At 37.1% G+C, this 15,713-nt stretch overlaps 1 protein-coding gene across 2 annotated transcripts in view; it reads right to left on the reverse strand.

Moving 5' to 3' along the window:
• Nucleotides 1–15,713, reverse strand: part of drosha (ribonuclease 3 drosha) — a 357,699-nt gene that overhangs the window by 187,139 nt on the left and 154,847 nt on the right. For both annotated transcript variants that reach the window (XM_090389541.1, XM_090389540.1), the window contains exon 11: nt 6,208–6,336. In XM_090389541.1, coding sequence (XP_090245667.1) covers nt 6,208–6,336 — 129 coding nt within the window. The remainder of the gene's footprint in view (nt 1–6,207; nt 6,337–15,713) is intronic.

Here is a 15,713-nt window from a genome sequence, read left to right on the forward strand (position 1 = left end):
TACCCACCTCTGCAATAACAGGTAGGAGCTTGTTCCAAGAATCAGCTACCCACTTGCCAAAGGCAAATTACTGCACATCCGTCATGCAACTATCTTTCCTACAATTTGAATTTATACTCCCTCGTGTAGTCTGAGTAAGAGAAGGATTCCATGAGCATTGTGCTTATTTAATCCATTCAAAGCCTTAAACACCTCAATCAGATTTCCTCAGAGATATCACCAGATGTTAGTTTGCAGAAATAAAGGCTTTCCTGGTAAGAGCACCCTTCGCTCCCATCACTAATCTTGTTCTTTCTCTCTGCACCCACACAACAGATACGTGTTCTTCTTAAAATGAAGCTTACAGATCTGTATGCAGTACTCATGATATGGCCTTATATAATGGGATAATCACCTTATACCTATTAGCAAATTTCCTGTATATCATTGACAAAACCCCATGAACTGTCCCTGTCAGCCTTTGCACATTGCTTAGAGAACTTCATATTTTAATGCACAATTACCTCCAAGTCCTCTTTATTCTCCATTACCCTAAGTGTGGTAGCATACAGTCAATATGTTAATCTGGGATTACTACCCATTTGTAGTAGCATTTGTCAATATTAAATCTGAAATGTTACTGCTCAGCCAATTTGTCTAGAACTTGCTGCAGTAGCATACCCTGGTTACTGTCCTTAACCATCCAGCCAATCTTCATAACGTTTCCAAATTATGGCTGATATACCTTCATGAATAGCATTAATAAATATAGAAAACAACAACAGGCCCATCACTGAACCCTGGGGTACTCCACTATTAACATTAATCCAAAAAGAGCAGCATCAATCGATAACCATTCTCTGTCTTCTACACTCAACCATCCCTTTATCCGAAGCAGTAACTTGCCTTTAATGCCACACTCCAATTTGTATAAGTCTTTTATGTGCAATAGTATTAAAAGATTTTCTAAAATCTGAGTATATGATGTCAAAATTATTATTTTTTCATCCAGTTCTTTCATTACTGTATTATAATATCCAGTCAGAATGGTCAAACAAGATCACCCCTTAATAAATCCATGCTGTGACTGCAGTATAACTGAATTCCTGTCTAGATGGTCCTGCATTACCTCTTTCACCAGGCTGGGAAGCTGAATGCTTGATGAGCCCTCTCTTTTAATCCTCTGAGGGCATAAATCCTATTCTTCAAGCCCTCATATAAGCTCATCAGAACACTGAAGTTGCACTTAATCTCCCCATGCTCTTTGTAATGAATAGACAAAGTTAACCCCAATGCTGTATGATGTCATGCTAAAGATAGCCTTGCAAAGATCACACAGGTAAAACACATATTACATAATCGTGATTTGGAGAACTGCCCTTGAAAGTTCTCCTGAAACCAAAAAATTCCCACTAGTTTGCTTTGCTGCTCTAGTATGAGGCATGATTTTAGTCTGAATTTAATTTAAATACAACACATGAAACAAAGAAATACAAAAATAATAATGCTACACTAATTCTGCTTATTGACAGCAGTACAAACTATGCTGTTTAGCATTAAGTTACATATTACGTGATAATGCTACTCTATAAAATCAAGTCTGTAGTGCTATAAATTTACTTTATAGTCCTAACAAAAACACTTCTGATATTGTTACACTGCTATAAAACTACCTTGAAAATCTCCAAGTAATGCTTATATCAATACTATAATAATGGCAGCAGAATTTGAACATCCTTGTATTGATACAACGTAATGGTGGCAGGGTATAATAGAGAGACATACATCAACAAATTAAAATAATCTGTGAATGAAATTTTATATAAAATTCTTTACAGTTTGCTACAAATGTGGCATTTAATGAAACAAAAATGTTCTACTTAATCAGTCCTTATCGACAATATTCTCACTACGCAGACTCAAATATAACTTTTTTTCCTCCTATTTCTTATGAATAATAATGTAATGAGTAATATTACACTTGTACAACCTTTTTATGTAAGTTAAACAACTGTACACAAAAATAAATCAATTAATCCCTTGAAAATAAGAATAACTCATATCTACTACACCTCGGCTTTTTTTTTTTTTTTTAACTGTTTAATACTGTAGACTGGTTTGAATTTTTTTTTTAACTGTTTAATACTGTAGACTGGTTTGAATTTTTTTTTTTTTTTGTGATTTTTAATGAGTTAATTTTTAAATTCAAAACTGATGCATTTGTAATTAATTCTAAGTAACTGATGCATTTGCAGAAATGGCTAACTAATAGTGTGAATCAGGATATTAAGAGTATATTAGAGAAGAGGCTTTGAATAGTCAATAATGAAATAACATTGTTTCTATCAGCAAGACAGTAAAAAATAAATAAGTAGTTTATTAAAAATAAATACACTGCAAAAACTGATTTTAAAATTTATATATAGTGTATTATTTTATCTATCAGCATCAGTGCACTTAATTTATTTTTAATTAAACTTTACTTATTTTGACTGTCTCATTGGTAGAAGTAACATTTCTTTCTATACATTTAAAATAATTTCCCTCTTAATGATATTTATTCAGCGAATGGGAGAAGAGAGATGCAGGTTACGTGGTAATACGTAACATAAAATGTCCTGGGCTGGATATCATCATTCTTCTCTTTCTTGGTGATTCCCTTCTACTTCTCTCTCTCTCTCTCTCTCTCTCTCTCTCTCTCTCTCTCTCTCTCTCTCTCTCTCTCTCTCTCTCTCTCTCTCTCTCTCTCTCTCTGGTGCAGCATAAGCCTCAAGATTCCTTGCACCATATGGCTAATAATAATAAAATACAAAAATCCGTAACAGAAGCTTGTTTTACTGTGGTAAAACAAACTTCTGTTTAAGCGTGGTCACGCGCTATGTTTATCTAACATGACCATGCAGTACCATTCTTGATTTCCATATGTAACATATTTATTTAAATAAACTAAAACCAACAAGGCATAACATTTTAAGAGTTTAAGATTCTATATCTATATAATATCAGTGTAGATACACCATATACAACTCTTACATAGAGAAAAACTACAATCATATTGTGAAAGGTATCCATCAATGAAAAGCCAACTAGCTTTGAAACAGTGCCATCTGGCCGGGTGATGGTGCCCACTGAGAATAAGTGACAACAGTCTTCTCTATTAGTGAAGTGTTACTTATTCGAAGTAGTGCAATACAAGGTAACTCGTTGTGAAGGATGAGCACAATATGAGATAGAGATGAAATGATGCTTTTCACACTATGATCGTAGTCTTTCTAAGAGTTGTCTATGGTGTATCTACACCGATATTATATAGATATAGTAATGTATTTAAGTATTCATAGCTGAGGAAGAGACACACACACAGAGTCGAAAGCTTCTGTAAGTATTTTATTTTATTTTATCAAAAAAAGTGAGCGCAGTGAGCAGGGGGCGGAGCCCCCTAGTATTTCATTATATTAAAAGTATGATAATAACAATTAAATCAGCAGTGTAAAATGGATAAAAGAGTTTCCATGCCTTTTTTACTATTTTGTGTATAGGTTATCAAATCTTCAATCTTTTGACTGAAAAAATTGAATATATAAAGGAAAGATATAAATAAAAAAGTGTATCAACAGGAAGGGAAGTTACTAATTGAATTGCTGAAACCTTATTTTTGACCTTTTATAACCAACCTCCACAGCATTCTACATCTGCTTGGTTCACAAATTTCACAAACAAGTCTAGCACAGAATCCAGCATACTTCCAGGTAAAATAAATTGATTATTTTATATGTGCTGTAGAAGAATAATAATTATGCAGTCATAATACGAAATCTTAACACATTTATAACTCTACATAAGTCAAATTTTACGTAAGTCGGAATTCTCTAAATGCTTATGCAGCACTCAACAACCATGCACTGAATTTGATTGAAGCAAAAAAGAAATGTTCGACAAACATGTAAATAGAATTATTTACGTTTTTTTTTTTATCTCATTACAAAAATGTAAAAAATTATAAAATTACAAAAAGAGAGAGGAGACAGGCATAACATTGGCAAGTTTTACTTTTTGAGCATCATTGCCAGAATTAACTCTCCAGCTCATAAGCACACTGTTGCGGAAGTTCAGGACTGTGGAGATTTAGAAGGGGTTTTTCCCAATACATCGCAAATTTCTCTGCAGCTGCAGAATCGGCACTGGCGACTTTACCGCATACTTTAATGTTTTGGAAACCAGTGCAATGCTTGAACCTATTAAACCACACATTGCTTACCATAAACTTGGCTTGGGGTTTGCCATACTTATCCTTGATATCTTCATAATTACTTCTTGCTTTTTCTTGAATGGCCATTGGACTCGGGGGCACTTGCTTCTGAATCTGATTTTCCATCCATATTATTAATAGCTTTTCCATCTTCAATATAGCACCTGAATGCTGTTTTGTGATCACTGTTGATCATAAATGCATTGATCTCTAACATGTTCTTTTATACATGCACTGTCCTTTAAAATAGTATTCACTGTTGAAGCAGTGAGACCTAATTCCATGCAATAAATGACAAACTTTGATCTACTTCATACTTCTTAATCATCTTCATTTCTAAATCAATTTTGTTTTGTTTCCTAGCACTTCCAGCAATTGCACTTTCCATTGGTCCCTTTCCCCTCACCATTGTAATAAGTAAATAGGAATGAAGAGAAGATTCTGGAAATTTATTTGTTTTTTATATGATTGAAGATTTCAGTGAAGGGGAATTCATTTCACCATAAAGTAAAAACCCACAGAATTCCAGTATTATCAAAATAAGATCGAGTTTACTACCTGTTTATAATAGATTGCGCTAACAGAAAAGCCCAATAAACCAGAAAGTGCAAACTGTTTTTATTGTTTTATGGTAGTGACCTCCAGAAATGTGTTTTAGAAAATTATCAACAAAGGTGTTCAAAATTGATTCTTATAACAGAACATATGATAACAATGAAAGTGTAGTGCAATTTCCATTATAAAAATGACATTTTAGAGAGATAAATTGCTTAGTTATATAACAAAAATTTCAACTTATGAGGTCTTGGAGCAAATTACCAAAAAAAAAAAAAAAAAAAAACCCACACAATGTGTTATTGGGTTCACATTACAATATTTTCACGATACCTCCATTTATTACTACGGGACGCAAAATACGTTTCCATGATTTTTTTAAGTTTGCACCGGCTGGCAAAAGCTTACGTAAAGTTGAATTTCTGTAAGTCGAGTATTATGTAAGCCAGGGAGTGCCTGTATTGGGTATTAGCTATGGTGGAATTTATATTCCTGTTACTCAGGTTGAAAATGAAGTCTTGAATGCTGTTGTTATTGTTATTTGGTTTTTAGGAGCAACTAAGGCCATATTACTCCGGGGATATGCGGTGGTCATTCCCTGACCTTTCCGCATCCTCCGTATTTGGTGGTGACGGGCTCGAACACTGGTATAATCAAGAAGCGTGTGCTACGCACTGCTGCTCCTTCCAACCTGGCTATGGAGGTGCTCCTTTGAATGCAATCTCAAACAGGGATTGGGTCAGGTGAAGAGGCTGAAAATGAAGTCTTTGAATGCAATCTCAAACAAGGATTGGATCAGGTGAAGTGTGGAAAAAAAAAAGTAATTCTTAATAAAGGTAACAACAACTCTAACATACATCCAAGGCCAGTATCAAGAATATATTGCAGAAGGTAAGGGGAATATATATATATTTTTTCTCATAAACAAAGTAAAATGACAAAGTGAAGTCCAAGAAGAATTTTTTAAACCTGTCTAAAGGTATCATACATTTACCAACAAGTTAAAGGATTCTGGTTGTTAAAAGTTGACTTTAGAAATTTGAATTTCATAAAACTTTTTAGCATATTAATTCTTATTTAAGGAAGATTAAAATTTTTCTGCCTTAAACTCTTTATTACTTTGTCGTATCTTTTAATTTTAATCTTTCTGAACATTGACAAGTTAATCGAAACTTTGGAACCTGGCAATTAATGGAATCCCATACACAATTAAATAATATATATATATATATATATATATATATATATATATATATATATATAGAGAGAGAGAGAGAGAGAGAGAGAGAGAGAGAGAGAGAGAGAGAGAATACAGAGAAGTATATACAGTATTGAATTGATTAAAAAAGAAAATAATATACCATGGTAGTAAAATGACAATAAATCATTCAATAAATCTCTATGAGAAATACATATTTTCTTACTTTTTCATTCTCATTTCTTGCAATTTCAGCTCTTTTTGGAGCAATTTATTTTTATCTGCTGGGACTACTTTTGGTTTATTGGCTAATAAATGACGAAACTTAACATAATCTCTCCAAGCTTTCTGATAGCTAAAAAGAAAAATATTGTATATTAAAAGTACTAATAATTACAAACACACATGCACACACACACACTACATAAAATCCCATTAAAACAAACTTCTCAGGGACTTTCTATTGAAATTTCATTTTAATGAATACCACAAAAAATTATTTTAAAAGAATCACTCTTAGTTCAAATAAGTTCTGCCACAGTTTTCTAACATATAGAAAAAGAAAGTTCTGTTTTATTTCACTTAAACATTTACTTTAAAATTAATAATAAATAAACAGAGATCAACATAGGCAAAAGTAAACATATTTGTATAAAGACTATAATTTTGAAAGCATTTTAATTAACAAAAAACAAAGTACAATACATAAAATTTATAGTAAATTTTCATTAATTAATCTATTAATTATTTTATCACTACTTAACTTGCTAATTAAGTAATAATAAATTAATTATTTCTGAAAAAAATACATACTAAAAATCCCATACACAATTAAATAGTTTTAAAAACATTATTTTTGGAAAAAAAAAAAAAAACAGTGAAATTGTTTTAAAAAATAACGAAACTAATAACACAATGTTGAGTGTTTTCATTATTTTTTTGTATTATTTTTTATTTTGAAAATTTTATTTTACTGAAATCTAAAATTAAATTTTCACAAATTTTTAAATTTAAAAATTTAAAAAGTTGAACAAATGAACACCAAATAATCACCTGTTTCATATTATACTATCATTACATACCATGTGTATTAGCATTAGTAGAGGCATATGATGCAAGAAAGCAAGCTTATGCAGCATTAGCCAAAAAAAAAAAAATCTCTCATTTCACCCCTCCGTTCGTTCGAAATACCTGTCCAGCTGAGCCTTAAATTTACTTAGACTATCAACTTCCATGACAAGGGATGGAAGTCTGTTACACCAACCAACTACCCACTATGGAAATACAACCTTTTGGGATCAATGGTATGGTGCTTCCCTAAAAAGGAAAAGAAAAAAAAAAAAAAAAATCATTCCTATGGTTCCCTTATTCTTTCAAATCTTTTCTATTTCTTTGATTTTGGTTATTTTCTTATTTGGGAGATTATGTTTTGTGGGTGGAATTCTGCAGTATTCATGCAGGATCACACAAGCATTACAGGAGGCTGAGAGGCTTGTCTCAGGAAAGGTGAGAGTAGGCTTTCATTGTTAAATTTAATATTTAATTTATTTTGGTTAGTTTGTTAATTAGTTTTTATATGGTAACAGCAATACTTACCTAAATATTGCATCATTTCTGTATGTAGCCAACTACTTAAGTAGTTATAAATTGGCATCATTAAGTATATCTATATTGTGAATACCTTCACAACGAGTTGCCACGATATTGCACTACCTCGAATAAGTAACGCTTCACCATACGAGAAGACTATTGTTACTTATTGTCAGCAGATACCATCACCCATACGGAGTTTTGGCTTCTCATCAATGGGTGGATAGGTTGTCATCATTGCAACACCAGGTACCCTGGTGTTTCAATGATGACAACCCAGTTGCGAAGTGTAACTCCTTGGGGTTACACTTGTGGTGCTTAGGTCCTTAGGTCCTTGAGGTTGTCACAGACATTCTCTCAGATATGCCAGACAAGCTGTATTTGCTACCTGGGAGTCTAAAATGCTGATGGAACTGATATTCGGGTGACACTCAAGTCAAGTGCACCCAATTTTGGCGAAGTCCGGACGGTCTGTGACAGCCAAATCTTCTGCTTGCACCTTCACGATGGTGGGACTGTTGGCAATCCTGGGTATAACCTCCATGCACAAGTACATGGTGGGTGACCACCCAGGTGTGAACCAACGTAAGCAGGGGTCGAGGTGTGGTGTCCACACCACATGGAGGAACGCCGCCCCTCTATGTTACCAGGCAGTACTAGGTGGTAGATGACTCTCATCAACCGGTGAAATACCACCACTTTGCTTATTGGAGGCTTGAAGTGGTGGAACCCATGTTTAGTCTCTAGAGCTAAGTTCCGGTCAACCCTTCCCTATCTCTTCCATCATGCAGTATGATTGATGACTTTTGAGGTTATGATGAACGTCGTGGCGAGACCCAATATTCCTTACATTTCGAGGGTACAGCTCTAAAACGGTGTTCGCAGGCCGGCCGCTTGTTATTACACTGGACTGAACCTATTGGTAACTCTCTAGGAGGCTTCCGGATCAGCTAGTGTATAATCTTGCTACCTCTACTCTGCCAGATAGTGACTGGAGGGAGTCCGAGTAGTGTGTATGCGGGGAGATTGTCGAGGCCACGTTATGTCAAGGATCTGGGTATATTCTTACCATGTGTACGCCATATCCAAAAATTTCATTACTTCATACAGCATGTCCCACCCACTTTTTCTTACTATTGAATACACCATGAATTGTCAAACTAATAGAGCAAGCTTATCTGAGAACAGATCTCAACCTCCCAAGCACTTCCTAATTCATTTCACAAATATACGTGGTCTCAATTCTAATCTCAATGATGTCCATTTCCACTTGCAGTCTGCCAAACCCCATGTACTTTTTTTGACAGAATCTCATTTATTGGTTGATTCAACTACTGCTCATCTCAGATGCCCAAATTATTCGCTGTATGATTCCTTTCGCCTCAAAGGTGGTACTTGTGCATATGTTCGTTCTGATATTCCCTGTCAGAGACCTGGCAATTTGGAATCTCCTCTCGTTGATCTTCTCTGGCTTAAAATCTCTCTACCTCATTGTGTCAAATTCATCTGTTGTCTCTACCGTTCTCCCAACTCCACTAATCACTTGGAGCTCTTTGACTTCCTCTCTTTGCAACTTGACTTTCTCCAGTCCATCTTTCCTGAGGTAATTTTCCTTGGTGATTTTAATGTTCACAACTCCAGCTGGCTTCCGTTTTCTAGTCACACCGACCCAACAGGTCAAATGCTGAGGCTTTTGCAATTACTAATGACCTAGCATAGATTGTTCATTTACCTACAAGAATACCGGACAATCCTAATAATACAGCCAATACGCTTGATCTTTTTCTCACAAACAACCCTTCTAAGTACATTAAGAGTAGGAGACCGGCGGAATTACTTGACAAGTACAGGTCACTGATGAAAAAAAGCCGTGAATTAGGGTTGAAATTGAAAGTGTCTGCAATTCTGCCCAGACACGATAGGAGGGAGTATATGATGAGAGCCCTGTCAATCAATTCGGCCCTGGAAAGATTGTGCAGGGCTCAAGGGGTAGAATTTTTTTCAGCCTGGTCTGTACTTGTTAACAGGAGAGACTGCTTCTACAGGGATGGGATACACTTAAATAGAAAGGGTGCAAGAATGTTTGCTGATGCTATCGAGGCAATGTTAGGTGGGTCGGAAAACTGCTAGATTGGGGGGATACAAGGACTAATAGATTAACAGTAGCCACTGGCAGAGGTGAAAGTGATTCTTGCACTGCTTCTATTGGAATGAGCTGCAGCCTGGAAAATAAGATGCAGGATATTTCAGAGACTGCTGGGAATCATTGGGGTACAAGTAAACACATGGGTTGTGTTAGGGTAGCTAAGAAAAAGAACAGGTGCATGTATACTTGTGTGTACACCAATGCTAGGAGTTTAGTAAATAAATTTGATGAATTTGAGGTATTGCTCAAAACATCAAAGGCAGATATTGTGGGGATTTCAGAGACGTGGTGTCACACAGATATAAGAAATGCAGAACTGGAATTTGGGGAGTACAATGTCTACAGAAAGGATAGACAGGATAGGAAGGGAGGAGGGGTTATGCTATTAGTTAAAAAACACATAAAATCCAAGGAAGTGAAGCCAGTCGACATCGCTGGACAGTGCAGTGTCGAGTCAGTTTGGTGTGACATAAGCATTGGGAGATCAAAATTGAGAGTAGGAGTGTGCTATAGGCCTAATGACTCTGATGAGTATAATAAGAAACTGTTCGGAGAAATAGAGTGGGCCAGTAAATCAGAGAGTCTTATAATGGGGGATTTTAATTTCCCAGATATTGACTGGAATTTGGGGGCTGGTCACTCACACAGTAGCAAGGCTTTTGTGGATTTATTGGATGATTGTTTTCTACATCAGCATGTTCGGGAGGCAACTAGAGGGAGTAATACTCTTGATTTGATTATCAGTAGTGATTCTTCATGCATTAAGAATCTGCAGATAAATGAACCACTTGGTGGCAGTGATCACAGTGTGCTGAAGTGGGAGTTACTCAAAGAGGTAACTACCATTAGGGGTAAAGGGAAGGGGTATTGCTTTCGTAAAGGCGACTACAATGGACTGAGACAGTATTTAAATTCTATACAGTGGGATCAACTGATGATATTGCCAACAGCAAATTCAAAATGGGAAGCATTCAAAGAACTTATTGTGGAAGCTACTAGGCTTTACATACCAACTAAGAAATATTGTTCAAGGTTTAGGCCTAAATGGTTGTCAGATGAACTAATAAGGCATATGGCAGAGAAGAAAAATGCATGGGATACATACAAATTAACACGTGACACGGACACCTATGACAGATACAAGTTGATCTGTAACCAAGTTACAAAGGAGGTTAGGCAGGCGAAGGCAGATTACGAGAGATCCTTGGCAAGGGATGCGAAGAAAAACAGCAAAGAGTTCTTTACTTATGTAAACTCTAGAAGGAAGGGGATGAATCAGATTGGTCCACTTGAGATCGATGGGTCAACTGTTGATGACCCTGCTCAGGTAGCTAACAAACTAAATGAATATTTTGCATCGACATTCACACATGAGGAGTTATTCAGCGAGGGGAATGCCAGAGGTGTATTCAACTCTAGCAGTAAGCTAGAGAATCTTGTAATAACTGAGAGCAAAGTGGAGGAGAAATTGTTGAAGATAAACACAAGAAAGGCACCTGGGGTGGATGGGATCTATCCAGTTATATTAAAGGAGGCAGCAAAGGAGGTAAGCAAACCCTTAGCCATAATTATGAGAGCTTCCTTGGACTCAGGGGAGGTACCCATTGACTGGAGATGTGCAAATGTGACCCCAATTCACAAAGGGGGATCAAAGGCTGACACAAGTAATTATAGACCTGTGAGTTTAACTTCTGTTCCCGGAAAATTAATGGAGGCACTGGTGAAAGAAGCACTGCAGGATCATCTAGACAAGACTTCAGTTATAGCTAGGACACAGCATGGTTTTGTTAAGGGGAAGTCTTGCCTGACCAATTTGATTGGATACTATGATGCAGTCACAAAAGAACTGGATGCAGGGAATAACTTTGATATTATATACTTGGATCTTAGAAAGGCTTTTGATACTGTTGCACATGGAAGACTGCTGCACAAATTGGAGCAGTGTGGCATTGGAGGCAAGTTGCTGCTATGGATAAAGGGGTGGTTGAGGGGGAGAAGACAGAGAGTGGTAATCAATGGACACTGCTCATCGTGGACTAATGTTATTAGTGGAGTCCCTCAGGGTTCAGTATTGGGGCCTTTATTGTTTTCTGTATTTATAAATGATATTGATGATGGTATATCAGGCTTAATGTCCAAGTTTGCAGACGATACGAAGGTTGGCAGGGTTGTCAAGGACACTACTGACACTATGCTGCTGCAACAGGATTTGGAAAGGTTGAGCAGATGGGCTTCGAGGTGGCAAATGAAGTTTAACATTGACAAATGTAAAGTACTACATATGGGAAACAGCAACCCCAGAGCAACGTATCAACTCTGTGGTACTACACTGACAGTGGTAGAGAATGAAAGGGACCTGGGGGTGGTGGTGCAGGCAGATATGAAGTTCTCTGAGCAGTGCAGACGAGCTGCAAGAGTAGCTCATGGTGTATTGTCAATGATATATAGGAATTTTTCTAGCAGGGATAAGGAGGTGATTATTCCCTTGTATAAGGCAATGGTCAGGCCACACCTAGAGTACTGTATACAGGCCTGGAGGCCTCATTTCAGGAAGGATGTAGAGCTGCTGGAACGAGTACAGAGAAGGGCAACTAGATTGGTGAATGGGACAAAGGGGTTCTCTTACGAAGAAAGGCTTAAGTTTTGCAAATTACAGTGTCTGGAAACTAGGTACCAGCGGGGTGATCTGATAGAGGTGTACAAAGCCTTGAATGGTTTGAGCATGCTCAATGCTGATGGGATTCTTCCTCTAGCTCAGAAAAATCACCTGAGAGGGCATAAATTCAAATTGAGGAAAGACAGATGTAGGATAGATGTGCGGAAATTTGCCTTTAGCCAGCGGGTGGTTGGTGGGTGGAACAGACTTCCATCCCTTGTCGTGGAAGTTGATAGCCTAAATAAGTTTAAGGCTCAGCTGGACAGGTATTTCGAACGAACAGAGGGGTGAAGTGGAAGTGGTTATTTTTATTTATTTATGTTACTTTTTTTTTTTTTTTTTTTGGCTGATGCTGCATAAGCTTGCTTTCTTGCATCAAATGCCTCTACTAATGCTAATGCTAATGCTAATGCTAAAGTACACGGTCGAAGTGAGAGCTCCTTTAGGCACTTCAGATCACAACTTGGTGGTTGTCTCTTCTCCAATGGAACCTTTATCTCATGGCTATTACCAACCTCGTGTTGTTTGGCATTACAAGAATGCAAAATGGGATGACCTGCGAGACTTCTTTTCTTCTTTTCCTTGGTCGGATTACTGTTTCAAAACTTCTGATGTCAACATTTGCTCAGATCGTGTCAGTGAAATTATTCTTGCAGGAATGGAATCCTTTATCCCACACTCCACTTTAAAATCCCGTCCTATATCTAAACCTTAGTTTTCCAATAAATGTGCTAAGGCTGTTCAAGAGAAGAATGTTGCATATCGTAATTGGCTTGTTTCTAATTCTTCAGTTTCATTTTCTGCCTACACTAAAGCTCGCAACAATTGTAAAGCAGTTATTAATCAGTCCAAACTAGAGTTTGAACAAGCTAAGAGTAGAAAACTTGCTTCTTGCCCTAATGGTAGCCGAGCATTCTGGTCTCTTGCCAAAGCTATTGGCCGCCACTTTTGCCCATCTCTGCTCCCACCTCTATCCAAACCAGATGGTTCTGTTGTCACTTCAGCCAAGGATAAAGCTGACCTGCTAGCATCCCATTTTTCTTCCAGCTCATGTATTAATGATCTTGGTAAAACACCTCCCGCCATTCCCAACACGCTCCATTCAATGCCTCCTGTGGTCTTTTATCAAAAGGATATCAGAAGGATTTTGATTAATCTTGATGCTAAGAAAGCTCCAGGTCCTGATTTTATTTCTCCACTTGTTCTCAAAACCTGTGCTCCTGAACTTGCTCCTATTCTTTGCTGCCTTTTTTCACTTTCTTATTCCAAAGGTGTTTTTTCTTCTCCTTGGAAATTTGCTCATATCCAGCCAGTTCTAAAAAGGGTGACAAATCCCTCCCATCCAATTATCGTCCCATTGCAATTACTTCCACTCTTTCTAAATTAACGGAGAAATCACTTAACCGCCAACTCTTAAACTACCTAGAAACCTTCTGTCTGATCAACGATGGCCAGTATGGATTCCGTCAGTGTCGATCCACTGGTGATATTCTGGCTTATGTTACCCATTTATGGACTAATTCAATGGAAAGGTTCGGTGAAACACAAGTAGCTGCTCTTGACATCTCAAAGGCTTTTGATCGTGTTTGGCATAAAGGTCTTCTAAATAACCTTCCATCTTATGGTTTGCCAACTGTTTTTAGTAATTGGTTATCCAATTTTCTCTCTGATTGCTCACTGGGGGTGATGGTAGATGGCTCTGTCTTCTAACTTCTCCACTAATGCTGGTGTCCCCCAAGGTTCAGTTCTTTCCTCCACTCTTTTCCTCTTGTTTATTAATGCCCTTCTTCCATTGACTGGAAATCGTATCCATAGTTTTGCCGATGATAGCACATTGCATTCCACTTTCCATTTTAAGAAATCTTGTCCTGCTCAATCAGCTTCAACTTCTCGAAAATCTGCTACCAATTCCTTAAATGCGAATCTTCAGGTAATTCTCCAGTGGGGCAAAGACAACTTAGTTGATTTAAACCCTTCTAAAACTCAATCTTGTCTTATATCTCACAAAAAGGATTCTTCTGCTCCTATGCTTATCTTTAGTGACACTCCGATTTCTAGGCAAAATGATATATCTCTTTTGGGGATTACCCTGACTTCTAATCTCTCTTGGCACAAGCACATTACAAATATTGCTTCCTCTGCATCTAAAAAACTTGGTTTTCTCTTTTGCTCTCGGCATTACTTTTCTTCCAAACAGCTGCTCACTCTGTATAAATCGCAAATCCGCCCTGCATGGAATATTGTTCCCACATCTGGGGTGGTGCCCCCAAAACCTCTCTCAGGCTTCTTGATTCCATTCAGAAGAGGGCAGTTAGGTTAATTAATGATTCATCTTTAACAGTCTCTCCACTCGCTGTCTCATAGACGTACTGTTTCTGCCGCATGCCTCTTCTTCAGATACTTCCATGGGCACTGTTTTTCTGAATTGGCTTCTATAATTCCTGCTCTCTCTTTCAAAACAGTCCGAACACGTGCCGTGCCGCCACCAGCCAACATCCATTTACTGTCCAACTTCAAACTCACAGAACCAACTTTTCATCTTCCTCATTTATTCATTCAACTGCCGTTTTCTGGAACAACCTTCCTTCATACATATTTACTGAAAATTACAATCTACAGAAGTTCAAGTCCAATGTTAACAAATATCTTCTTTCATCTTCTCAACCTCCAACTCAAGCAGGGTACTACGTACTATAGGTTCTAATACCTCTCGTGTTTGGGGTTCACATAAAAAAAAAAAAAAAAAACTCCACAACAAATGGGAGATTCCTGATGGTGTGGAGTAATTTAGATTACAGAATAGTTTAGGGGTGAAGCCTCAGGTTCCGTAGGGATGCCAATTTATTTCCTATGGTTCCCTTATTCTTTCAATTATTTTCTATTTCCAATATTTTAAGCATGAATACTGCAGAATTCCATCCACAAAACACAGTCTCCCAAATAAGAAAATAACCAATATATGCCTTGATGATGCCAATTTATAACTACTTAAGTAGTTGGCTACATACAGAAATGGTGCTTCAGTTAACTTGTACTTCAGTTAATTTCCTACGTAACCTAAGGTTTTAGCCCTAAACTAGTATTTAATTTAAATTACTTCACGTCAGCCATTTCTCATATTATGGAGTTATACTTTGCAACTGGGTTGTCATCATTGCAACACCAGAGTACCTTCCCCCACACTGATGAGGAGCCAATAAGCTCCAAAACGGTGCCATATGGGTGATGGGATGTATCCGCTGTGAATAAGTAACAATAGTCTTCTCCTATGATGAAGCGTTACTTATTCGAAGTAGTGTAATATTATGGCAACTCATTGTGAAGGAATTCACAATGTGAG

This window comes from Mastigoproctus giganteus, chromosome 2, assembly GCF_048544385.1.
Source record: "Mastigoproctus giganteus isolate SK-2022 chromosome 2, ASM4854438v1, whole genome shotgun sequence".
Lineage (NCBI taxonomy): Eukaryota > Metazoa > Arthropoda > Arachnida > Uropygi > Thelyphonidae > Mastigoproctus > Mastigoproctus giganteus.